Source organism: Rhinopithecus roxellana, chromosome 12, assembly GCF_007565055.1.
Source record: "Rhinopithecus roxellana isolate Shanxi Qingling chromosome 12, ASM756505v1, whole genome shotgun sequence".
NCBI lineage: Eukaryota > Metazoa > Chordata > Mammalia > Primates > Cercopithecidae > Rhinopithecus > Rhinopithecus roxellana.
In genome coordinates, this window is record NC_044560.1 from 3,872,239 (window position 1) to 3,899,212 (window position 26,974).

General features: G+C 45.7%; 1 protein-coding gene across 1 annotated transcript; it reads right to left on the reverse strand.

Moving 5' to 3' along the window:
• Positions 1-678: 678 nt before the first annotated feature.
• TARDBP (TAR DNA binding protein) lies at positions 679-12,750 on the reverse strand. Its single transcript, XM_010353527.2, has 6 exons — positions 12,652-12,750; positions 11,445-11,693; positions 7,782-7,945; positions 6,283-6,423; positions 4,248-4,418; positions 679-2,741 (listed from the first exon to the last, which is right to left on the reverse strand). The coding sequence occupies exons 2-6, from the start codon at positions 11,680-11,682 to the stop codon at positions 2,211-2,213; spliced, it is 1,245 nt and encodes a 414-aa protein (XP_010351829.1). The 5' UTR covers positions 11,683-11,693; positions 12,652-12,750; the 3' UTR covers positions 679-2,210.
• Positions 12,751-26,974: the final 14,224 nt, after the last annotated feature.

The window sequence follows — 26,974 nt, forward strand, 5'->3', positions numbered from 1 at the left end:
ACTCTCACAGAATTAGTTACAAAAAAGTACAACAGAGAATCAATGTTATTGCTTTTACATACTTAACAATGCATTGTGAGAGTCTGAGTTTTGTAAGCGATTTTATTCAACTTTATTCAATGTTACCACATTCCCCCACCTCCTGGAGGACGAAGCCCATTCCACTTAACACTTCCAGACAGACAACCCACCCTAATTCTTAAAGCTATCAGGCCTCTTAATGGATTTCAGGCACAAGATAATTTGTGGTTTCTTCTACTTTATCCCTATTGCAATTAATTCCACTTTTCAAATCCCAAACTAGGAAGGTACTGATATTCCCTTTTCAATTGATATGCTTTGCTACAAAGCATTAGAAAATAATCAACATTTTGCCCACTCTCCCAAATAATCTTTTTAGAAGGAATGATTTCCCAATGGAAATTTATACAGGCCATGTAAACAGAACATCACCCAAATGCACAGAGGCACTAAGAAAAAGCCGGAGGGTACTGCTTACCATTTTAGGTGCGGTCACCCAGACTTATTCAAAACTAGATTTCAAAAGAAAAAAAAAAAACAAAAAACAAAAACAAAAACAAAACACTTTTCACTTTGGCCAATGCAAGAACAAATACCAATTAAGTCTGGGTATCAGGTGTCAATGCATGACAGGTGATGAATCCATTTGACTTGAGACAACTTTTCAAATAAGTTTATTTGAAGCAAAATAAACTACTGCCAAGAAACTTTATGAAAGTTCCATCTCAAAAGGGTCAAAAAAGGGGAATTAACTGCTATGAATTCTTTGCATTCAGGGCTGCAAAACAAAGACACATATTATTTAAATCAGTTTTATTTAAGAATTTCCAACAATGACAACTCTTATAAAAAGCATCCAAGCACAGGACACAGAACTGCAGCAAACAGCATTCTTATGGGTAGCTAACAGACATGAGAACTTCCACCCTTCTTTGAGACACCTGAGCTCACTGGTGAACTCTGCTTCAAGTCCTCCTGCAAAGCACACCACAAGCTCAGTCCATGTTCTCAGCCCATCAGCTTCAGTTCACATTGCCACACTTACATATCAGTAACAGAAGAGAACACACACCATACAGCATTCACAGCAGTTGACAAAGGGGTAGGGGGAGTACAAGTATCATTTCACTTAACACATTCAACTAATGTGGGTTATCTAAGAACAAAAACTCACTTAAAGTCTTCCAACAGATGTGGATGTCCTTTGAATGCAAAAAACATTCGTACATTATTTGCTATCATTGCTCTCTGCACACTCTCTCACCAAAGCCACAGGATTGAGAGACACATCTCGCCAAGTTAAAAAATATCCATTATGCACCACCAAGTCTCTGCACGCGCTCTCTCCTTTTCTCGCTCATACTAGCCTTTCATGCCTCGGCACCACCATCAATCCCACACAAGGTTTCAAAAGTTCAAACAGCCTTCTGGTTCCATATCACAGCCTTGCGTTCATAGCGTTGATACGACTCCATGAAATAAAGAGTAGCGGATAAAAATGGGACACCCACCGTCAAAGACGCGGCCTGTGATGCGTGATGACGAATTCTTGAATGAGAAAGCATGTAGACAGAAGTATTCCTATGGCAGAATATTTACAGCACTACTTTCAATGAAGTGCTTCTTCCATAAACATTTGAAATGAGATGAACTGCAGAGATTAAATGAAGGCTTCATATTGTACTTTTGTATATGAGGGGAGACAAGTGTTAAAAAACAAAACAAAAGAACCAAACACTGTGACATCATGATCTCCTAAAAGGAGATTTTCTTAAGGAAAAAAATCCATATGGTGGGGTTCAAATTAAAACAAGGGGTAAAGAATGTAGTTCTAATCAATGGTTTCCATTTTGAACATGCAAAGAATTCACTTGACAAGTCCAGGGATAAAATATTACAGGAGAAACCTTTTAATATCAATTGTAGTGTGTTGGTTTACCAATCAGGCAAACAGCAGTTCACTTTCAACCACTCAGTATTTCAACCTTTCATGTAACAAAACTTATAAAATTCCTTTAGCTCTTCCTTTTTCTAAAGAAAAATGTCAAAAATACTGCTGAATATACTCCACACTGAACAAACCAATTTTGAAAATTCTTAGTACATACCTATTTTACAATATACTTACCATGAGTTTAGAAAAATTTGAATTCCCACCATTCTATACCAACCAACCACAACCCCACTGCCTACATTCCCCAGCCAGAAGACTTAGAATCCATGCTTGAGCCAAAGCCTCCATTAAAACCACTGCCCGACCCTGCATTTGATGCTGATCCCCAACCAATTGCTGCACCAGAATTAGAACCACTGTAAGAGTTATTTCCAGAACCGAAGGCCTGGTTTGGCTCCCTCTGCATGTTGCCTTGGCTTTGGTTATTACCCGATGGGCCTGACTGGTTCTGCTGGCTGGCTAACATGCCCATCATACCCCAACTGCTCTGTAGTGCTGCCTGGGCAGCAGCCATCATGGCTGGATTAATGCTGAATGCACCAAAGTTCATCCCACCACCCATATTACTACCTTGATTGTTTCCCAAACCAGCTCCACCCCCTCTGCTATTACCAAATCCACCCTGATTCCCAAAGCCACCTGGATTACCACCAAATCTTCCACTTCTTTCTAACTGTCTATTGCTATTGTGCTTAGGTTCGGCATTGGATATATGAACGCTGATTCCTTTAATGATCAAGTCCTCTCCACAAAGAGACTGCGCAATCTATAAGAAATAAGGGATGTAAACAAAAAAGATTAAACCATTGATTCATACATTTAAAGTAGCAACAAAACTTAGGTTACAAGCATTAATTTATCTAAAGCCAGAGGAAAAATAATTAATGAATGTTCATTTCATTTAAACCCCCAATACAGCTTTTAGTTTTAATAGCAGCAGTGATATTTCCGTCGATTTTCAAAAGACATAGGCTGGACATGGTGGCTCATGCCTATAATCCTAGCGCTTTGGGAGGCCAAGGTGGGAGGACTGTGTGAGGCTAAGAGTTGAAGACTAGCCTGGCAGCCTGGACGACACAGGGAGACCCCACCTCTATCAAAAAAACCCCACAAAATGCCACATTAGCTGGGCATAGTGGCATGTACCTGTCCTAGCTACTTAGGAGGCTGCAGCTGGAGGATCCTCCCCTGGAGGCTGAGCCCAGGAGTTCTAGGGTGTAGCGAGCTTTGATTACACCACTATGTTCCACCAGCCTGGGCAACACAGTGAGACCCTGTCTCAAAAAAAAAAAAAAAAAAAAAAAAGGCCAGGAGTGGGAGTGGTGGCTCACGCCTGTAATCCCAGCACTTTGGGAGGCTGAGGCGGGTGGATCACCTGAGGTCAAGAGTGCAGGACCAGCCAGACCAAAACAGTGAAACCCCATCTCTACTAAAGACACAAAAAAATGGCCAGGTGTGGTGGCTCACACCTGTAATCTCAGCACTTTGGGAGGGAGCCTGAGGTGGGTGGATCACCTGAGGTCAGGAGTTTGAGACCAGCCTGGCCAACATGGTGAAACCCTGTCTCTACTAAAAATACAGATAAATTAGCGGGGCGTGGTGGCAGGTGGCTGTAATCCCAGCTACTTGGGAGGCTGAGGCAGGAGAACTGCTTGAACCCGTTAGGTGGAGGTTGCAGTGAACAGAGAACGCGCCACTGCACTCCAGTCTGCGCAACAAGAGCGAAACTGTCTCAAAAAAAAAAAAAAACAACAACACAAAATGGTATGTAACATTCCCAAATGCCACATACTGAAAACTATCTAAAGGTTATTTCCTTTTAGATTTCTTAAAAATATTACATTTGGGTTATCAGATACAGGGATCACAAACTCAGCTAAGACTAGCAATTAGCTGGATGGGAAATGTTCAAGACAAAGTACCTAATTCCCTGGGACATATTATTATTTTTTTTTTTTTGAGACAGTCTTGCTCTGTCACCAGGCTGGAGTGCAGTGGCATGATCTCAGCTCACTGCCACCTCCGCCTCCTGGGTTCAAGTGATTCCCCTACCTCAGGCTCCAGAGTAGCTGGGACGACAGGCGTGCACCACCATACCCAGCTAAATTTTTTTTTTTTTGTATTTTAATAGAGACGGGATTTCACCATGTCGGCCAGGATGGTCTTGATCTCCTGACCTCATGATCCGCCCACCTCAGCCTCCCAAAGTGCCGGGATTACAAGCATGAGCCACCACGCCTGGTCGGGACATACACGTTAAGGAGAAAAATACCTGATCATCTGCAAATGTAACAAAGGCAAAGGCCCTGAACGGCTTGGGGATGAAGACATCCATCACATCCCCGTACTGAGAGAAGAACTCCCGCAGCTCATCCTCAGTCATGTCCTCTGTACAGCGCCCCACAAACACTTTTCTGCTTCTCAAAGGCTCATCTTGGCTTTGCTGATCAAATCAAAAGGAAGAAAAAACACTCAGAAATATGTTATGAACAATGAAAAAAGCATTAAGGTAAGGGATATAACAAAATCATTCTGCCTTGGATAGCAGTAAATCATTAAAAAGTAGACATACCCTTAATTTTTTGCATCAGCATTTTTTTCTTATAAGGCTTCAGTGAAGAGTAACGTTTTAAGTTACAAAAGTACAGAGTCATGCATCACATAAAGATGGACATATGTTCTGAGAAATACGTCATGAGCCATTACACAATTTCATCATTGTGGCCAGGTGTGGTGGTGAACGCCTGTAGTCTCAGCACTTTGAGAGGCCGAGGCGGGTGGATCACCTGAGGTCAGGAGTTCAAGACCAGCCTGGTCAACATGGTGAAACTCCAGCTCTACTAATACAAAAATTAGCTGGGTGTGGTTGCAGGTGCCTGCAATCCCAGCATCTTGGGAGGCTGAGGCAGGAGAATCACTTGAATCCAGGAGATGGAGGTTGCAGTGAGCCAAGATTGCGCCTTTACACTCTAGACTGAGCAACAAGAGTAAAACTCCGTCTTAAAAGAAAAAAAAAAAAAAGGCCGGGCGCAGTGGCTCACGCCTGTAATCCCCACACTTTGGGAGGCCAAGGCAGGTGGATCACCTGAGGTCAGGAGTTCGAAATGAGCGTGACCAACATGGAGAAACTCCATCTCTACTAAAAATACAAAATTAGCCAGGCATAGTGGTGCAGGCCTGTAATCCCAGAAGCTCAGGAAGTTGAGGCAGGAGAATTGCTGGAACCTGGGAGGCGGAGATTGCAGTGACCGGAGAGCACACCACTGCACTCCAGCTTGGGCAACAAGAGCAAAATTCTGTCTCAAAAAAAAAAAAAAAAAAAAAAAGGACAGGCGCAGTGGCTGGGCAGATCATGAGGTCAGAAGATCAAGACCATCCTGGCTAACATGGTGAAACCCCATCTCTACTAAAAATACAAAAAATCAGCCAAGCGTGTTGGTGGGCGCCTGTAGTCCCAGCTACTCAGTAGGCTGAGGCAGGAGGATGGTGTGAACCCAGAAGGTGGAGCTTGCAGTGAGCTGAGATCGCACCACTGTACTCCAGCCTGGACGACAAAGTAAGACTCTTGTCTCAAACAAACAAACAAACAACAAACAAACCAAAAATCGTGGTTGTGCAAATATATAAACCCAGATAGCACAGCCTACCCCACACCTAAGCTAGATGGTATAGCCTATTGCTCCCAGGCCACAAACTTCCAAGTTACTGTACTCAACACTGTAGGTAACTGACTGTAACATGATGGTAAGTATCTGTGTATCTAAACATAGAAAGGGTACCGTAAAAACAGTGTTATAATCTTATGGGACCACTGCTGTACATGTGGTCTGCTGCTGACTGATGAACTTTGCCATGTGACGCATGACTGTATTTGGATTTGAGAAAATCAATACATGCGCAATCTCCTGGCAAAGATGATGATGTTCCAAATAAGCAAATGTTATTTGTTTGCTTGGAAAAAGTTAGGTCGTTATAACGAGATTAATGTATGTATTCTGATTGTCTTTATGTTTTAACATATAACTATGTAAGAAACTGTTGAAAAACAATCTTTCCTCTTTTCCATGCATAACAAAAAGAAAAGGAAGAACAAAATGAACAAAGCTTTCGTTTGGAGAAGTAATAAACTAAATATTTCAAACAAGCATAAAATATTCAACATGCATTAAGGGCCAAACACTTCAACAAGACAAAAGGATTTCACGAACACACCCTACCACTATCTTTTCTAAGTGTGTTTACATTTTATCTTACAATCTTCTAAGGAAGTTTGTCAGCAAAAAATCCCAAAGCACAGACCCAAGTACCTTAGAATTAGGAAGTTTACAGTCACACCATCGTCCATCTATCATATGTCGCTGTGACATTACTTTCACCTGTGTTTCATATTCCGTAAAACGAACAAAGCCAAAGCCCTTTGAATGACCAGTCTTAAGATCTTTCTTGACCTAGAAAGGATGATTTAAGTTTACTCTAAAAGTACACATACACACTCCATGCCCAAATCATAGTTCCTTAAAAACAATTTGAATGGTTTCAACTGGATGCAGTTGTTTAAAACTTAAACCAAGTTAGTCTTCAGAGTAAAAACAAGGAGGTTAATATTGAATCCATACCGTGTTAACAATAGAGCAAAACTCATTTATACAACAGAAATGTTTTTGAGTTCTTAAAAAAAAGAAAGATGGGGCCGGGCGTTGTGGCTCACACCTGTATTCCCAGTGCTTTGGGAGGCTGAGGAGGGTGGATAACTTGAGCACAGGAGTTAAAGACCAGCCTGGGCAACACAGTGAAACCCTATCTCTACAAAAAACACAAAAATTAGCCAGGTGTAGTGGCATGCGCCTGCAGTCCCAGCTACTTGACAGGCTGAGGCACAAGAATAGCTTGAATGCAGGAGGCGGAGGTTGCAGCAAGCCTAAACTGCACCACTGCACTCTAGAGCCTGACTGACAGAGCCAGACCCTGTCTCCAAAAAGAAAAGAAAAGAAAAGAAAAAAAAAGAAACTGAGTCTGGATTATGTTGGCCAAGGTGGTTTTGAACTCCTGGCCTCAAGCAATCCTCCCACCTCAGCCTACCAAAATGCTGGGATTACAGGCATGAGTCACCCCAACAGGATTTTAACAGAATGTCTTAGAATGAATTCAAAGATAAAAAGCTATTATCACCTAATTCCCTTAAGCCTTCATGCAACAATAGGATTTTACAATACTGAAGGCAATAATATAGAGTCATGATATATGTATAAATACAACAAATATTGAAGTATCATCTGTGTAACAGGAAGTACAGTGCCATTAAAATAACAAGAATATGGCTGGGCACTGGTGGCTCACACCTGTAATCTCAGCACTGGGAGGCCAAGGTGGGTGGATCACCTGAGGTCAGGAGTTCAAGAACAGCCTGGCCAACTGGTGAAACCCTGTCTCTACTAAAAAATACAAAATTAGCCAGGCATGATGATGTGCGCCTGTAATCTCAGATACAGGAGGCTGAGACAGGAGAAATCGCTTAAACCCGGGAGGTGGAGGTTTGCAGTGAGCCAAGATAGTGCCACTGCACTCCAGCCTGGACAGCAAAGTGAGACTTGGTCTCCAAAAAAAAAAAAAAAAAAAGTAACAAGAATGTGGCTAAGGCATCGTAGCTCAGCACACTGGAGTTGAGGCGGGAGGACAGTTTGAGCCCAGAAGTTCGACACCAGAGCACAGGCAACATAGTGAGACCCCATCTCTATGTATACCAATAAATAAATGCTAGATGCTCATTCACTGTAAAGAAAACCTGTTTGATGCAATCGAAGTTTACCTGCACCATAAGAACTTCTCCAAAGGTACTAAAATACTCTTTCAGGTCCTGTTCAGTTGTTTTCCATGGGAGACCCAACACTATTAAATCGGATGTTTTCTGGACTGCTCTTTTCACTTTCACTGCTGATGAAGCATCTGTCTCATCCATTTTTCTTTTGTTATCTAAATAAAATGAGCAGAAACCTTTTAGACTTAGCACTTCTTTAAAAACACTACCTCCTACATCTAGAAATGAGAAGCAAAAAGAAGACTCTTTAAAAAGAGTAAGACACTGAAAACTTGGCAAGTGATTTTTGCTCTAGAGGACAGAATAAAGGCTTAAGTTTAGTGTCTGAGGGGCTTTTCTGGTGAAATTCAGTGATTTCCAATTTTGTTTTTTGTAGTACTTCCAGATTACAATCTCTCTCCCTCAAAATGTTTATCAAAACAAAAATAATTCTACTTCACTTTGACTTTAAGTATCAGCAACTTGTATCTCCTGATGTAGATTTAACTTTTATCTTTCCTAAACATTCAACAAATACACAGCTTTTGCAATAAAACGGAAAACCAGGCACAGTGGTGTGTATGCCTGTAAGTTCCAACAACTCAGGAGGCTGAGGAGGAAGGATGCCTTAGAGTCCAGGAGTTTGAGGTTGCAGGGTGTCTATGAACAGCCACTACAATATGCCTAGGCAACAGAGCAATAGCCCCTATCTCTAATTTCAAAAAAGAGAAAGAAACCAAAAGTTTGGCTTACTTAAAAAAACATAACTGGCTGGGCGTGGTGGTTCACACCTGTAATCCCAGCATTTTGGGAGGCTGAGGCGGGTGGATCACAAGGTCAGGAGTTCAAGACCAGCCTGGCTAAGATGGTGAAACTCCATCTATGCTAAAAACACACAAAAAAATTAGCTGGGCTCGGTGGCAGGCGCCTGTAATCCCAGTTACTTGGGAGGCTGAGGCAGGAGAATTGCTTGAACCCAAGAGGCAGAGGTTGCAGTGACCCAAGATTGTGCCACTGCACTCCAGCCTGGGCGAGACTTTGTCTCAAAATAAAATAAAATAAAATAAATAAATAGATAGATAAAAATACAAAAATTAGCCGGGTGTGGTGGCAGGCGCCTGTAATCCCAGTTACTCAGGAGGCTGAAGCAGATAACTGCTTGAACCCCAGAGGTGGAGGTTGCAGTGAGCCAAGATCGCGCCACTGCACTCCAGCCTGGGTGACAGAGCAAGACTCCATCTCAAAAAACAAACAACAACAACTAAAAACCCCTACATAACCTTAACCTTAGGTTATTTAGAAGAGAAAGGGAGATAATTTTTTTTTTTTTGAGACGGATTCTCATTCTGTCACCCAGGCTGGAGTGCAGTGGTGCAATCTCCCCTCGCTGCAACCTCTGCCTCCTGGGTTCAAGTGATTAAGGGGTTCTCCTGCCTCCTGAGTAGCTGGGATTACAGGTGTGAGCCACTGTATCCGGCCTGGTGAGATAAATTAAATGACATTTTTTTCTTTTTTTTTGAGACAGTATCTCGCTCTGCTGCCCAGGCTGGAGAGCAGTGGCACCATCTCAGCTTGCTGCAACCTCTACCTCCCGGGTTCAAGCAATTCTCCTGCCTCAGCCTCCCCAGTAACTGAGACTACAGGTGCAAACCACCGCGCCTGTCTAAGTTTTGTATTTTTAGTAGAGACGGGGTTTCACCACGTTGGCCAGGCTGGTCTTGAACTTCGGACCTCAGGTGATCTGCTCACCTCAGCCTCCCAAAGTGCTGGAATTACAGGTGTGAGCCACTGTACCCAGCCTGACATTTTAAATTTGGGTAAATATTAATCTATACCCAATGGCTGAAGAAACAGCATACTAAAAATCCCCAGTTTACATTATTATTATTATTATTTTTTTTTGAGACGAGTCTCGCTCTGTCACCCAGGCTGGAGTGCAGTGGCCGGATCTCAGCTCACTGCAAGCTCCGCCTCCTGGGTTTACGCCATTCTCCTGCCTCAGCCTCCCGAGTAGCTGGGACTACAAGCGCCCGCCACCTCGCCCAGCTAGTTTTTTGTATTTTTTAGTAGAGACGGGGTTTCACTGGGTTAGCCAGGATGGTCTCGATCTCCTGACCTTGTGATCCGCCCATCTCTGCCTCCCAAAGTGCTGGGATTACAGGCTTGAGCCACTGCGCCCGGCCTACATTATTAATTATTATTTTTTTTTTTTTTGAGCCGAAGTCTTGCTCTGTCACCCAGGCTGGAGTGCAGTGGCGCAATCTCATCTCATTGTAATCTCTGCCTCCCAGGTTTAAGCGATTCTCCTGTCTCAGCCTCCAGAGTAGCTGGGACTACAAGGCGCCCGCCACCACGCCCAGCTAATTTTTGTTTTCGTTTTTTTTCTTTTTGTTTTGAGACGGAGTTTCGCTTTTGTTGCTCAGGCTGGAGTGCAATGGCATAATCTCTATTCACTGCCACCTCCACCTCCCGGTTCAAGCGATTCTCCTGCCTCAACCTCCGGAGTAGCTAGGATTACAGGCACCCACCACATCCAGCTAATTTTTTGTGTTTTTAATAGAGATGGAGTTTCATCATGTTGGCCAGGCTGGTCTCAAACTCTGACCTCAGGTGATCCACCCGCCTCGGCCTCCCAAAGTGCTGGGATTACAGACGTGAGCCACTGTGCCTGGCCCTAAAGTTTTTCTACACATGTAAAAGAGTGTCTTGCATACTGACCAAATTTCATAGACTTTGTTGCAATACCAAGTTATAACAAAAGCAACACACAGATCGACTATTAACAGTACACTACTTCAAAATGCGAAAATTAGCTATTTCTTTGGCACACTTCTTAAACTTCATGCTTTCTTTTTTTTTTTTTTTTGAGACGGAGTCTGGCTCGGTCGCACAGGCTGGAGTGCAGTGGCCGGATCTCAGCTCACTGCAAGCTCCGCCTCCCAGGTTCACGCCATTCTCCTGCCTCCGCCTCCCAAGTAGCTAGGACTACAGGTGCCCGCCTCGTCGCCCGGCTAGTTTTTTGTATTCTTTAGTAGAGACGGGGTTTCACCGTATTAGCCAGGATGGTCTCGATCTCCTGACCTTGTGATCCACCCGTCTCGGCCTCCCAAAGTGCTGGGATTACAGGCTTGAGCCACCGCGCCCGGCCCATGCTTCCTTTTCTTAGATTTAGAACATCAGTGATAAGAGGCAGCGAGAAGGATAAGACCAGAACCTCGAAATTGTAACTGGAACTACACTAATTCAAGATTTGGCTACTGCAACTGTTTGTTCATTTAAGGGAAGAAATGAAGTCACATGTGCCAAATGAATGATGTAAGACCAAAAGGACAATGATCAAATCCAAATACTGGAGCACTTCAGAAGAATCTATTTACAACACTCATAGAAGCGCAAAAGCGCAACACATCATTAGTAATTCCTTAAATTTGGCATCAACTTGGCAAAGCTTATTCAGATATTTTTTAAATACATCGCTTTCTCTTTTAAAATGATCTATAATCCCCAGTTTCCATAAATTTAGACTCATGGTCTTCCAAACTTGTCTAATAGTGAAGTTCAAGGAAATACTTAAGTTACAGGAGACATTCTGCCAGGAAACGAGGCTAAGATCCATGGATGAGACACACACCCGACCACACTTCAGCATGATTACAAAACCAAATAGTAACAAACCTTTCGGATAGTTGACAACATACACCAGATTTCCCCAGCCAGCATCGGGGGCATGCAGAATTCCTTCTACCAGTCGGACACCTCTCATACATTGAGACACTGGATTCCTGTAGCGAAGCCCACACGCCCCTGGAAACTGGGCTGTGACTGTGGACAGCAGCACCGTCCCATCGTCTTCCGATGGTATTTCAATGGGCTCATCGTTCTCATCTTCGGTTACCCGAATATATTCAGACATCTTTCACTTTTCTTAAAGGGAAAAGAGATATGAATGAACACTGACGTCACAGTAACTGTTTCCTTATAACGATAATACCCAAACCATGTTAGTGTTCTGACTTCCAGAAAAATTGTCTGGATTCCTACATGCATTGGTTATCTCTGAAAAATGACGAGGTGAAGGTAAGGGTAGTGATTTCCTGTCAGAATCTGATGCCTCGCCAGTTCATTCATTCAAAAAACTTTCCCTGAAGGCTTATGATGCGTCAGGTACTGAAACTGAGTCCAACGTGGCTTGCTGGTTACAAGCTGGGGTATGCAAGGGAACAATAAACAGTAGCTATTTTATGACCATCGTGGAAGTCGTTAAGTAATCCTGAAGGTAGGGGAAGAGCCTAACTGGCTGAGGCATGGGCGTGACGGTCCAAGTCGATTTTCCTAAGCAAGCGATCCATCAGCTGAACCTGAAGACTGAATATGGGCAGTGAATCAGGTGTAAAGAACAGGAGAAAAGTTCTTCTCTGTTCCTCATTTTGGAGCTTCCGGGAGCTCTGTGAGCCCGAGCCTCAAGGCCCGCGGCGACAGGTCCTGGAGGAGCTGGCCGCCGCTTCCCAGAAGCCCGCGCGTGCCAGCCGAGGGAGGAGTTTCTCAGCGCGGCCCGGGGTGGGGCGCAGGAGCACCAGGCCCGAGCTGGCAGCGTCCCTCGGGGTACAAAGTACCGAAGGCTCCGGCACTGTCCGGGTCCGGGGCCAACCTCCGCCTCAGCCTGCGCGGCACCACGGGCCCGGCTCCCCGTTTCGGCACCAGCGGCCTCCCTGTGCCCGGACCCAACGACGCTCCCGCGCGAGCCCGCTCGGGCAGAACTAGGCCCGGTCTCACGACTCACATCCCGGGGCAGGGGCCGAAGCCGCTGCGTCCGCCTCGGGCAGCCCCAGTGCGGGAGCCGAAGCACCTACGGCATCCTCAGTGAGAAGGCTCCGCGACTCACCCACTAGGCCGCTGCTGGGAAGCCCGACAGGGACACCGAGGCAGCGACGGACCCAAGCGCAGCCCAGCGACCGCTTCGCTCCCACAAAATGGCGCTAGGGCCGCCTCCTTCCCTCCGCCCACCGGCGTCCTCTCCCACCGGTTGCCCGTCCAGAGGTGGAAGGCTCCGAGGAGAGCCACGATGACCCTCTCTCCAGGGACTCGGGCTGCCTCTTGGAAATTCGAGCCTACAGAGAAGCTCTGAAAGCTAAAATAAAACCAGAACCTAGGCCTGAAAAGCTGAAGATGGCAAAAAGTGTGGCTGTATAGGCGCTGACCTCCCCCCATGTAAGGTAGCAGATGGTTTCGGCCGACCAACCGCCGGCCCAGGTCTCGGTCGGAGCTCGCGCACTTTCAAAGAGCGCGAGAGTAGCGCAGAGTCTCGGCCAGCAAGAGCGGGGCGGGGCGTGGAGGGGGCGGGGCTCGGGATGCCGGGCCCAGTCCACTTGGGAGGCAGGGTAAAGCCTGGATCTCTTTTCTGAAAGGCGGACCGGTGCGTCCTCTCCTCCCTCCGCCAGCCCACCTCCAAACCTGGAAACAATAACTTTGTTCTAAATAATAGCAGTAATAGCGCTACTTTGTACCAGGTACTTTCTGAGTATTCACATATTTAATAATAACCCATACAGCTTGGTGTAGCAGGAACTATTGATATTCATTCTGCGGGTGAGGAAACTGAGGCACAGAGAGATCAAGTATCTTGCTTAAAGTCACTCAAGGATTAGCCGGGCGGTAGTAGCGCGCGCCTGTAATCCCAGCTAGTCGGGAGGCTGAGGCAGGAGAATTGCTTGAACCCGGTAGGCGAAAGTAGCGGTGAGCCAAGTTCGTGCCACCTCACTCCAGTCTGGACGACAGGGTGAGACTCTGTCCTCCCCCCCGCCAAAAAAAAAAAGTCACCCAAGGAATAAATGGTAGACCTGGGATTTGAATCTCGAGGCACAAAATGCTAACTTGTTCTGCTCCAGCCCTCTAATAATAATAATAATACAGTACTTCATCTATTTTAAGGCACACTTTTTGTTTCTTTTTTTTTTGAAACGGAGTCTCGCTCTTGTCCCCCAGGCTGGAGTGCAGTGTTGCAATGTGCAGCTCACTGCCACCTCCACCTCCAGGTTCAAGGGATAGCTGGGATTATAGGCGTGTGAAGACACCATGCCCGGCTAATTTTTGTTATTTTTAGTAGAGACAGTGTTTGGCCATGTTGGCCAGGCTGATCTCAAACTCATGGCCTCAAGTGATCTGCTCGCCTCGCCCTCCCAAAATGCTGGGATTACAGGCACGAGCCACCTTTCTTTTCTTTTTTTTTTTTCTTTTTTTTTTTGAGACGGGAGTCTTGCTCTGTCGCCCAGGCTGGAGTGCAGTGGCCGGATCTCAGCTCACTGCAAGCTCCGCCTCCCGGGTTTACGCCATTCTCCCGCCTCAGCTTCCCGATTAGCTGGGACTACAGGCGCCCGCCACCTCGCCCGGATAGTTTTTTTGTATTATTTTAGTAGAGACGAGGTTTCACCGTGTTAGCCAGGACGGTCTCGATCTCCTGACCTCGTGACCCGCCCATCTCGGCCTCCCAAAGTGCTGGGATTACAGGCTTGAGCCACCGCGCCCAGCCCTTTTCTATCTTTTCTTTCCTTTCTTTCCTTTCCTTCCCTCCTTCCCTTCCCTCCCCTCCCCTCCTCTTTTCCTTTCCTTTTCCTTTTCCTTTTCCCTTTCCCTTTCCCTTTCCTTTTCCCTTTCCCTTTCCCTTTCCTTTTCCCTTTCCTTTCCTTCCTTTTCCTTTTCCCTTTCCCTTTCCCTTTCCTTTCTTTTTTTTTCAGACTCGCTCTATTGCCCAAGCTGGAGTGCAGTGGCACAATCTCAGGTTACTGCAACCTCTGCCTCCCCGGTTCAAGGGATTCTCCTGCCTCAGCCTCCTGGAGTAGCTGGGACTACAGGCATGTACCGCCATGCCCGGCTAATTTTTGTATTTTTAACCCGTGTTGGCCAGGCTGGTGTCAAACTCCTGACCGCAGGTGATCTGCCCACCTCGGCCTCCCAAAGTGCCACCATACCCGAAATTTGTTTCACATTTCTAAAGTTAGTATGTGATTTCAGTTCCAGTTCCAGTTGATGATGATGTGTCATAATTTAATTGACAACTATTTATGTTTCTTTGTATATACATGTATCACATTCAATGAATTACAGTTACAAATGTTTACACAAAGTATTTATTTATTTAAGATGGGGTCTTACTCTGACACCCAGGCTAGAGTGCAGTGCCGTGACCTCGGCTCACTGCAACCTCCAACTCCAGGGCTCAAAGGATCCTCTCACCTTAGCCTGCCAAGTAGCTTGGACCACAGGTGCACACCACCACACTCAGCCAATTTTTTGTATTTTTTGTAGCGACGGGGTCTTGACATGTTGCCCAGGCTGACCTCCAACTCGTGAGCTCAAGCGATCCACCTGCCTCAGCCTCCCAAAGTGCTGGGATTACAGGCATGAGCCACCATACCCATCAGAGAAGTTGGTTTTATCACTCCCATTTTACAGAAGAAAAACCTGAGGCTCAGAGACCATATGACAGGCCTGAGGTCATACAGTTGCTCAAGGATGTCACCTAGCCCATAAATTGCTATCCCAGGTTGGTCAGAACCTAAACCTCTGCACTATGTCCACCACACTGGCCACTTTCTGCAACAAGACTGAGACCGAGGTAATTATTGCAGGTAGTGTTGTGGAGTCCTGGACGCTGGCTGCAAGTGGGCAGAACCGGGTGTGCAGAATCTCCTAGGGATAGGTCACACAGGAACACAACCCCAAAGGCTGGCCCTTCTCCCTAGAAGTTTTCAGGCGAGTTGGGAGGACAAGCAAAAACTCTCTCGAAGAATGTAAGTAACTCAATCAGGAAGAGAATTATAGGGCCAGAGGGAGGCTGGACCATAGATCCTCCTGCTCCTGTCTCAGTTACCTCTGGGATTCAGCTTTACAGCACTGATTGTCAAAAGTTGTTTGAAATGCAACTTTTTTTTTTTTTCAAGACAGTCTTGCTGTGTTGCCCAGGCGGAATCCAATGGTACAATCTCTGCTCACTGCAACCTCTGCCTCCCGGGTTCAAGCTGTTTTCCTGCCTCAGCCTCCCAAGTAGCTGTGACTACAGGTGTGCACCACCACACCTGGCTAATTTTTGTATTTTTCGTAGAGACAAGGTTTCACCATGTTGGCCAGGCTGGTCTCGAACTCCTGACCTCAAGCGATCCTCCCACCTCAGCCTTCCAAAGTGCTGGGATTACAGGCGTGAGCCACTGTGCCTGGTCCAGGCCCAGTTTTCAACTGGGTCACTTGGGGACTTACCTTCTCCCCTTCCATCACCTCCCTTGAATTCTCCCAGCTCATCAGCTCCATGAGGTGAACAGGACGAAGCTCTACAACATTCCTGGAAACTGAAAGAAGGCTGGGGGGGCGCGGTGGCTCACGCCTGTAATCCCAGCACTTTGGGAGGCTGAGGTGGGTGGATCACCTGAGGTCAGGAGTTCAAGGCCAACATGGTCAAACCCCATCTCTACTAAAAATATGAATAATTAGCAGGGCATTGTGACAGACACCTGTAATCCCAGCTACTTGGGAGGCTGAGGCAGGAGAATCGCTTGAACCCGGGAGGCAGAGGTTGCAGTGAGCCAAGATCGCACCATTGCACTCCAGCCTGGGCAACAAGAATGAAACTCTGTCTCAAAAAACAAACAAACAAACAAACAAAAAACTGAAAGAAATACCAGGGCAATAATTATATATATATGTGTGTGTGTGTGTATATATATATATTATTTATTTATTTATTTATTTATTTATTTATTTTGAGACGGAGTCTCGCTTTGTCGCCCAGGCTGGAGTGCAGTGGCCGGATCTCAGCTCACTGCAAGCTCCGCCTCCCGGGTTTATGCCATTCTCCTGCCTCAGCCTCCCGAGTAGCTGGGACTACAGGCGCCCGCTACCTCGCCCGGCTAGTTTTTTGTATTTTTTAGTAGAGATGGGGTTTCACCGTGTTAGCCAGGATGGTCTCGATCTCCTGACCTCGTGATCCGCCCGTCTCTGCCTCCCAAAGTGCTGGGATTACAGGCTTGAGCCACCGCGCCCTATTTATTTATTTATGTAGGTGTGCACCACCACTTCTGGCTAATTAAATTTTTTTTTGGTAAAGACAGGGTCTCATTATGTTGTCTAGGCTGGTTATGAACTCCTTGCTTCAAGTGATCCTCCCTCCTTGGCCTTCCCACATGCTAGAATTATAGGCACACACCACCACCCAGCCAATAAAGATATTTAAATAAAAGTAACTTTAGGGCTGGGGACGGTGGCTCACACCTGTAATCCTAGCACTTTAGGAGGCTGAGGTGGGTGAGCGGATCCCTTGAGCCCAGGAGTTACAGGCCTAGCCTGGGCAACATGGTGAAACCCCATCTCTATAAAAAAAAATAATAATAATAATAATTAGCCAGGCATGGTAGTGCACGCCTGTAGTCCCAGCTCCTTGGGCGGCTAAGGTGGGAGAATCACCTGAGCCTGGGGAGGTCGAGGCTGCAGTGAGCAGTGATCACGTCACTGCACTCCAGCCTGGGTGACAGAGTGAGACCCTGTCTCAAAACAAAACAAAAACAAAAACAAAACATGTCGTTTGAGTAATTTTTCTCTCTGATCTAGGATCCAATCCAGGAACATTGTATTCCATCATTGTGGCAGTTTCATCTCCTTCAATCTAGAACACTTTCTCAGCCTTTCTTTGTCTTTCATGACACTGGCACTTTTGAAGAGTTCAGGCTTGCATTGCTTTTGGAATGTCCCTCAATTTGGGGTTGTCCGATGTTTCCTCATGATTTGACTCAGGTTATAAGTGTTTGGACAGAAGATCTCTGAAGCGATGCGATGTCTTTGTGTATCACGGCAGGGGGCACACGAGGTCTGTTGGTCCCATGACCCGTGATGCTAACCTTGATCCCTGCTTAAAGTGGGGTTTGTTGGTAGTCTTCACTGTAAAATTACCATTTTCCCCCTTTTACGACTAATAATTTGTGTATAAATATACTGGGACTATGTAAATATCCTGTTTGTCTTCAAATTTTCACCCAGTGGTTTTAGGACCCATTGATGAATCTTTTATTTATGTATTTATTTATTTTTGAGGTAGACCTCTCGCTCTATCTCCCAGGCTGGAGTGCAGTGGCATGATCTCGGCTTACTGCAACCTCCGCCTCCCGGGTTCAAGCGATTCTTCTGCCTCAGCCTCCCGAGTAGCTGGAATTACAGGTGTGCACCACCACGCCCGGCTACTTTTTATATTTTTGGTAAAGATGGGGTTTCACCATGTTGGCCAGGCTGGTCTCAAACTCCTGACTTCAGGTGATCTGCCTGCCTCAGTCTCCCAAAGTATTGGGATTATAGGCATGAGCCACTGTACCTGGCAGACTGATGAATCTTGCCTAATTAGTTATTACTACAATTGTTACAGAATGGTGATTTTCTAATTCCATTATTTCTTCAACCATTATTTAACTTTCTATTTTGAAAAATTTGAGACTTATGGAAACATTGAAGCCATGGTACAACAAACAGCAGCATAACCACCACTTAAGTGTAACAACTGTTAATATTTTGCCGTGTTTGTTGTATGTATGTACCTAGCTGTTTCTCTATTTTATTTTTTCTTTTTGCTGGATTATTTGAAAGCAAATTTGGGCCGGGCGCAGTGGCTCATGCCTGTAATCCCACCATTTTGGAAGGCTGAGGCGGAGGGATCCCCTGAGGTCAGGTGTTCAAGACCAACCTGGCCAATATGGCGAAACCCTGTCTCTACTAATAATACAAAAATTAGCTGGGCATACGCAGTGGTAGGCACCCGTAATCCCAACTACTCGGGGGCTGTGGCAGGAGAATCACTTGAACCCGTGAGGTAGAGGTTGTAGTGAGCCAAGATGGTACCACTGCATTCCAGTCTGGGTGACAGAGCAAGACTCCATTTCAAAAAAAAAAAAAGAAAGAAAGAAAGAAAAGTAAATTTGCAGGGCACTGTGGCTCACGCCTGTAATCCTAGCACTTTGAGAGGCTGAGGTGGGTGGACTGCGGTTGGAGACCAGCCTGGACAACATAACAAGACCCTGTCTCTACAAAAAATACAAAAATTAGCCAGGTCTGGTGGCACGCACCTGTAGTTTCAGCTACTCAGGAGGCTGTGGTAGGAGGATTGTTTGAGCCCAAGAGGTAGAGGTTGTAGTGAGCCAAGATTGCACTTTTGCACTCCAGCCTGGGCAACAGAGTGATACCCCATTTTCCCCCACTACCCCCCAAAAAGAAAAGTAAATTGCAGACATCACAACATTTCACTCCTGAATCCTTCATCCTGCTTCTCCTAAGAACAAGAACATTGTCCTACATAACCACAATGATAATCATAGGAGAAAATGAATAGTTATTTCCTACTACTATCTAATATCTGGTCCACATTCAAATTTCTACAATTGTTCCCCCCAAATGTCTTGTATTGCTATTTTCTTTTTCTTTTCTTTTTTTTTTTTTTTTTTTGAAACAAGGTCTCACTCTGTCACCCAGGCTGGAGTGCAGTGACACAATCCTGGCTCACTGCAGACTCGACCTCCTGGACTCAGATGATCCTCCCACCTCAGCTCCTGGATAACTGGGACTACAGGTGCACATCACTGCATCGGCTATTTTGTTTTGTTTGTTTGTATTTTTTGTAGAGATGAAGTTTCACCATGTTGCCCAGGCTGGTCTCAAACTCCTGGGGTCAAGTGATCGGCCCGCCTTGGCCTCCAAAAGTGCTGGGATTATAGGTGTGAGTCCCTGTGCCCAGCCTCTATTTTCTTTTTTATTTTATTTTATTTTTTTTTTTTTTTGAGACAGAGTCTTGCTCTGTCGCCCAGGCTGGAGTGCAGTGGCTCGATCTCGGCTCACTGCAAGCTCCGCCTCCCGGGTTCACCCCATTCTCCTGCCTCAGCCTCCCGAGTAGCTGGGACTACAAGCGCCCGCCACCACGCCCGGCTAGTTTTTTTGTATTTTTAGTAGAGACAAGGTTTTACCGTGTTAGCCAGGATGGTCTCCATCTCCTGACCTCATGGATCCGCCTACCTCTAGGCCTTCCAAAGTGCTGGGATTACGGGCGTGAGCCACCGCGCCCAGCCTTCAGCCTCTATTTTCTTAAAATAAGATCCAATTAAGTTTCATGCATTACATTTGCTTAGTATGTCTCATTAATCTTTTTACTTTTTTTTTTTTTTTTTGAGACAGAGTTTCGCTCTTGTTGCCCAGGCTGGAGTGCAATGGCATGATCTTGGCTTACTGCAACCTCCGCCTCCCAGGTTCAAGCAATTCTCCTGCGTCAGCCTCCCGAGTAGCTGGGATTACAGGCATGCACCACCACGCCCGGCTAATTTTGTATTTTTAGTAGAGATGGAGTTGAGGCTGATCTTGAGCTCCTGACCTCAGGTGATCCACCCACCTTGGCCTCCCAAAGTGCTGGGATTACAGGCGTGAGCCACCGCACCTGGCCTCATTAATCTTTTTAAAATCTAGGGCTGGGCGCGGTGGCTCAAGCCTGTAATCCCAGCACTTTGGGAGGCCGAGACGGGCGGATCACGAGGTCAGGAGATTGAGACCATCCTGGCTAACACGGTGAAACCCCGTCTCTACTAAAAAATACAAAAAACTAGCTGGGCGAGGTGGTGGGCGCCTGTAGTCCCAGCTACTCGGGAGGCTGAGGCAGGAGAATGGCGTAAACTGCAAGGCGGAGCTTGCAGTGAGCTGAGATCTGGCCACTGCACTCCAGCCTGGGCGACAGAGCGAGACTCCATCTCAAAAAAAAAAAAAAAAATCTAGAATAGTCTCCCCATACAAGATATTGACTTTTGGAAGAGCTCTGGTCAGGTAGTTTGTAGAATGTTGCACCTTCTGAATTCACCTGGTTGCTTCCTTGTGGTATTACTCAGCACAGTCCTCTATTCCCTATTTTTCCTGCATATTGGAAGTTAGATCTAAAGACACGAACACATCCAGGTTAAACGCAATGGCCACAACACTTTGTGGGCAAAACTTTGAATATCCCAGTGCTCCTCATCAAGGGCCACATAATGTCTGGTCGTCTCACTTTTAGTGATGCTCAATTTGATCTCTCAGTTAAGACTGTGACCACCAGATCTCTCCGTGGAAAAGATGTATTTCCCCCCTTTGCAAAATTCAAGTTATCTCTAGATGATACATTGGCACAGGGCAAACATCCCATTTCCCTGCAACCTTTCACCTAATGGTTTAGCATCCACTGATGATCCTTGCCTGACTCTGTTATTTCCTTGGGGGTTACAAAATGGCAAGTTTTATTTGCTTTTATGTTTTATTTTATTTATTTATTTATTTATTTATTTATTTATTTATTTATTTATTTTTGAGACAGAGTCTTGCTCTGTTGCCCAGGCTAGAGTGCAGTGGCACGATCTCGGCTCACGGAAACCTCCGCCTCCTGGGTTCAAGTGATTCTCCTGCCTCAGCCTCCCGAATAGCTGGGACTACAGGTGCCTGCCACTGCACCCAGCTAATTTTTGTATTTTTAGTAGAGACGGGGTTGCACCATCTTGGCCAGGCTGGTCTCAGACTCCTGACCTTGTGATCCACCTGCCTTGGCCTCCCAAAGTTTTGGGATTACAGGGGTGAGCCACCACACCCGGTCTGTTTTTATTTTTATTTTTATTTATTTTATTTTATTTTATTTTATTTTATTTTTTTTAAGGATAGGGTCTAACTCTGTCACCCTGGAGTGCAGTGGTGTGATCATGGCTTACCATAGCCTTGACCTCCTGGGCTCAAGCGATCCTCCTGCCTCATCCTCCAGAGTAGCTGGGGCTACAAGTGCACCACCATATCTGGCTCATTTTTTTTATTTTTATTTTTATTTTTAATTTTTTTTTTTGAGACGGAGTCTCGCTCTGTCACCCAGGCTGGAGTGCAGTGGCCGGATCTCAGCTCACTGCAAGCTCCGCCTCCCGGGTTTATGCCATTCTCCTGCCTCAGCCTCCTGAGTAGCTGGGACTACAGGCGCCTGCCACCTTGCCCGGCTAGATTTTTTGTATTTCTTAGTAGAGACAGGGTTTCGCCGTGTCAACCAGGATGGTCTCGATCTCCTGACCTCGTGATCCGCCCGTCTCGGCCGCCCAAAGTGCTGGGATTACAGGCTTGAGCCACCGCGCCCGGCTATTTTTTTTATTTTTAAAATTTTTTGTAGAGACGGGGTCTTCCTGTGTTGCCCAGGCTGGTCTCATGTTCTTGACTCTAAGCAATCCTCCTGCCTTGGCCTCCCAAAGTGCTGGGATTACTAGCATGAGTCAACTCCTCGCCGGTACTTCTACATTCTTTTGTAAAGAATTTTCCTTCATCAGCTGGAAATGAACCACAGTACCTTCTAACTGCTTAATTAATATTCAGGATAGATTGACCACAATAATCACCTCCAATAGTGACAAATAAATCGTATTTTTTTCTTGTTTAAAAATAGTCATGGCTGGGTGCAGTGGCTGATGCCTATAATCCTAGCACTTTGGAAGCTGAGGCAGGTGGATTGCTAGAGCCCAGGAGTTCAAGACCAGCCTGCACAACATAGGGAGACCCCATCTCTACAAAAAATTTAAAAATTAGCCAGATGTGGTGGTACACACCTGTAGTCCCAGCTACTTGGAAGGCTGAGGTGGGAGAATCAGTTGAGCCAGGAGGGGAAGGTTGCAGTCAGTGAGCCAAGATTGTGCCACTGCACTCCAGCCTAGGAGGCAGAGTGAGACCCTGTCTCAAAAAAAAATAAATAAATAAAATAATAATAATAATGTTAATAAAATAGTCACTATGAACTCTTGCATTTTTATTTATTTAATGTTTCAAAATAGGTTATAGTCATTAATGTTTCTAATGATCAAATTATTTGACTCAGGCTCTGTGGAAACCCTTTAAACTTACTCTAAGTCCATTGCATGTGTCTCTATTAGCCTTTGAGCATGTTCTTGCCTTCTGGCCCAACAAGATGTACCAGGCTTGTCTTATATTTTCCCTGCTGTATCCCTGGAATCAGCCATTCCTCAAAGGATCTATTTTTTTTTTTTTTTAATGAAGTCTTGCTCTGTCACCCAGGCCGGAGTGCAATGGCTTGATCTCAGCTCACTGCAGCCTCTGCCTCCCAGGTTCAGGTAATTCTCCTGCCTCAGCCTCCTGAATAGCTGGAATTACAGGTGCATGACACCACACCTGGCTAATTTTTGTATTTTTAGTAGAGACAGGGTTTCACCATGTTGGCCAGGCTGGTCTCGAATTCCTGATCTCATGATCTGCCCACCTTGGCCTCCCAAGGTTCTGGGATTACAGGTGTGAGCCATTGTGCCCTGCCAATCTCTGGTTTCTTATAGTGGGAAAAACGATTTAGAAATCAGAATCTGGGCCGGGCGCGGTGGCTCAAGCCTGTAATCCCAGCACTTTGGGAGGCCGAGGCGGGCGGATCACGAGGTCAGGAGATCGAGACCATCCTGGCTAACACGGTGAAACCCCGTCTCTACTAAAAAAATACAAAAAACTAGCCGGGCGAGGTGGTGGGTGCCTGTAGTCCCAGCTACTCGGGAGGCTGAGGCAGGAGAATGGCGTAAAGAGGCTGAGGCAGGAGAATGGCGTAAACCCGGGAGGCGGAGTTTGCAGTGAGCTGAGATCTGGCCACTGCACTCCAGCCTGGGTGACAGAGCGAGACTCCTTCTCAAAAAAAAAAAAAAAGAAAAGAAATCAGAATCTGGGCATTAGGTTGTTGTCAGAAGCATTTTTTTGTTTGTTTATTTTTTTGAGATGGAGTTTCACTCTTGTCGCCTAGGCTGGAGTGCAATGGTGTGATCTCAGCTCACTGCAACCTCGGCCTCCCAGGTTCAAGCAATTATCCTGCCTCAGCTTCCCAAGTAGCTGGGATTACAGGCATGCGCCACCACACCCAGCTAATTTTTGTATTTTTAGTAGAGATGGGGTTTCACCATGTTGGTCAGGCTGGTTTCGAACTTCTGACCTCAGGTGAACCACCCGCCTTGGCCTCCCAAAGTGCTGGGATTATAGGCATGAGCACTGCGCCAGCCTTGTTTTTTGAGACAAGGTCTGGCTCTATTGGTCAGGCTGGAGTGCAGTGGCGCAATCTTGGCTCACCACTACCTCCACCTCATGGGCTCAAGCCATCCTCTTACTTCAGCCTCCCTAGTAGCTGGAACTACAGGCACAAACCACCACACTCAGCTGTTTGGTTTTTTTATTTTGTATTTCTGGTAGAGATGGGGTTTTGCCATGTTTCCCAGCCTGATCCTAAACTCATGAACTCAAGCCATCTGTCCTCCTCAACCTCCCAAAGTGCTGGGATTACAAGCATGAGCCACAGCACCCGGCCCACAAGCACTTTTGAAAGGTAAACTAATACAAACTAATATGATACTAAGGTTAGATATTTTTATTTTATCATGATTTACTTTCCTTTTAATTTAAGCATCCTAGCTGCCAAAATTAAGGTATGCCTCCTTTATTTGTTCTAGATCTTGGGTTTTTAAAATCATTTTTGTAAAAAACCAGTTAGTACAAAAACACAAATAACAAAAAAACTGCAGTCTCTTGTTCTCCCCAGCCCCTTCCATATCTCTTATCAGAAGTAACCATTCTTTTAGTTGTTTCTTATGGGTATACCTACATCTTTTAAAATAATAAATTTATCCTGCAATTAAAATTTTTTTGAGATGGTGTCTTGCTCTGTCACCCAGGCTAGACTGCAGTGTCTCGATCTCAGCTCCCTGCAACCTCTGCCTCCCGGGCTCAAGCCATCCTCCCACCTCAGCCTCCCCAATAGCTGGGAATACAGACGTGCGCCACCATGCCTGGCTAATTTTTGTGTTTTTGCTAGAGATAGGGTTTTGCCATGTTTCCCAGGCTGGTCTCAAACTCCTGGGTTCAACCTTGGCCTCCCAAAGTGTTGGGGTTACAGGTATGAGCCACTGTGCCTGGCCTTATCCTGCAATATTTTGGTTTATTCAATTTTGAAAGTATCTATTGATTTCCTATTATGTCTAATGAGGGTTTTTTAGCTCACACTTCATTATCATTTCCTCCATCCTCTTAATATACTGATACCTGGCCGGGCGTGGTGGCTCGAGCCTGTAACCCCAGCACTTTGGGAGGCCGAGACGGGCGGATCACGAGGTCAGGAGATAGAGACCATCCTGGCTAACACGGTGAAACCCTGTCTCTACTAAAAAAAAAAAAATACAAAAAACTAGCTGGGTGTGGTGACTGACGGGTGCCTGTAGTCCCAGCTACTCGGGAGGCTGAGGCAGGAGAATAGGGGGAACCCAGGAGGCGGAGCTTGCAGTGAGCTGAGATCCGGCCACACTGCACTCCAGCCTGGGCGACAGAGCGAGACTCTGTCTCAAAAAAAAAAAAAAAAAAAAAAAAAAATATATATATATATATATATATATACTGATACCTAATATCATCATTTTTGGTTAAATACACATTTAATGGTTTCATTATTATGACTACATAAATTGCATTCATGACCAAGACAAGTTTTATCTTTTCTTGTGCAACTTTACTTTTTCCTGGAGTTAATAATTGCCTTGCTTTTTCTTTCCTTTTTTTTTTTTTTTTTTGAGATGGAGTTTTGTTCTTGTTGCCTAGGCTGGAGTGCAATGGCGTGATCTCCGACTCACTGCAGCCTCCACCTGCTGGGTTCAAGTAATTCTGCCTCAGCCTCCTGAGCAGCTGGGATTACGGGCATGTGCCACCACACCTGGCTAATTTTGTATTTTTTTTTTTTTTTTGAGACTGAGTCTCGCTCTGTCGCCCAGGCTGGAGTGCAGTGGCCGGATCTCAGCTCACTGCAAGCTCCGCCTCCCGGGTTTACGCCATTCTCCTGCCTCAGCCTCCCAAGTAGCTGGGACTACAGGCGCCCGCCAACTCGCCCGGCTAGTTTTTTGTATTTTTAGTAGAGATGGGGTTTCACCGTGTTAGCCAGGATGGTCTCGATCTCCTGACCTCGTGATCCGCCCGCCTCGGCCTCCCAAAGTGCTGGGATTACAGGCTTGAGCCACCGCGCCCGGCCTAATTTTGTATTTTTAATAGGGACGGGGTTTCTCCATGTTGGTCAGGGTGATCTCGAACTCCCAACCTCAGGTGATCCGCCTGCCTCGGCCTCCCAAAGTGCTGGGATTACAGGCATGAGCCACCGTGCCCGGTGCCTTGCTTATTGATTTGCTTTGTTCTCTTTGAACATCTAAATAATCATTTTATGCCCTCCAAAATCTGTTTAAATGTCTTGAATAAGGTTTTTTTCATAGTCAAATCTGTCAGATAGTTTGTAATTTTTTTTTTTTTGAGATGGAGTCTTGCTCTGTTGCCCAGGCTGGAGTGCAGTGGCACAATCTTGGCTCACTGCAACCTCTGCCTCCCAGGTTCAAGTGATTCTCCTGCCTCAGCCTCCCAATGCACACCTGACTAATTTTGTACTTTTTTAGTAGAGACGGGGTTTCACCATGTTGGTCAGGCTGGTCTTGAACTCCTAACCTCAAGTGATCCACCCACCTTGGCCTCCCAAAGTGCTGGGATTACAGGCGAGAGCCACTGTGCCCAGCCAGATAGATTGTAATTTTTATTTTTTTATTTCTTGGAGTCTTCGTGCCTCCTTTCCCAGATTGCTTGATGGAAATTGTATCAGTTGTCATCCTGGGGACTTCCTTACATGTCTGAAAATGGTCTTATTCCATTTGCATGTCATTGATAGTCCAGTTGTGTATAGAATTTTAGGTTGAAAGTCATTCATACTCAACACTGAGAAGATAGTTTTCTCCTGACCCCTAGCTTCTCTTATTGCTGTTAGGAAGTCCATTGCATTCTTGGTCATTCATGTAATCTGCATTTTCTCTCTGGACTCTTTTGTGATCTTACCGTATCATCCATTTTCTGAAATTCAAGATGGGCTGGTCTGAAGGTAGTGAGTTATCTCAGTTGATCAGTTACGGATCTAACATCTTATTGTTTTCTTTCCCCTTTTCTCACTACTGCACTTGACTAGTCTTAAAAAAAAAAAAAAAAAAAAAAAAGAGCCCGGCTCGATGACTCACGCCTGTAATACCAGCACTTTGGGAGGCTAAGGTGGGTGGATCAACTGAGGTCAGGAGTTCGAGACCAGCCTAACCAACATGGTGAAACCCCATCTCTACTAAAAATACAAAATTAGCCAGGCATGGTGGCACATACCT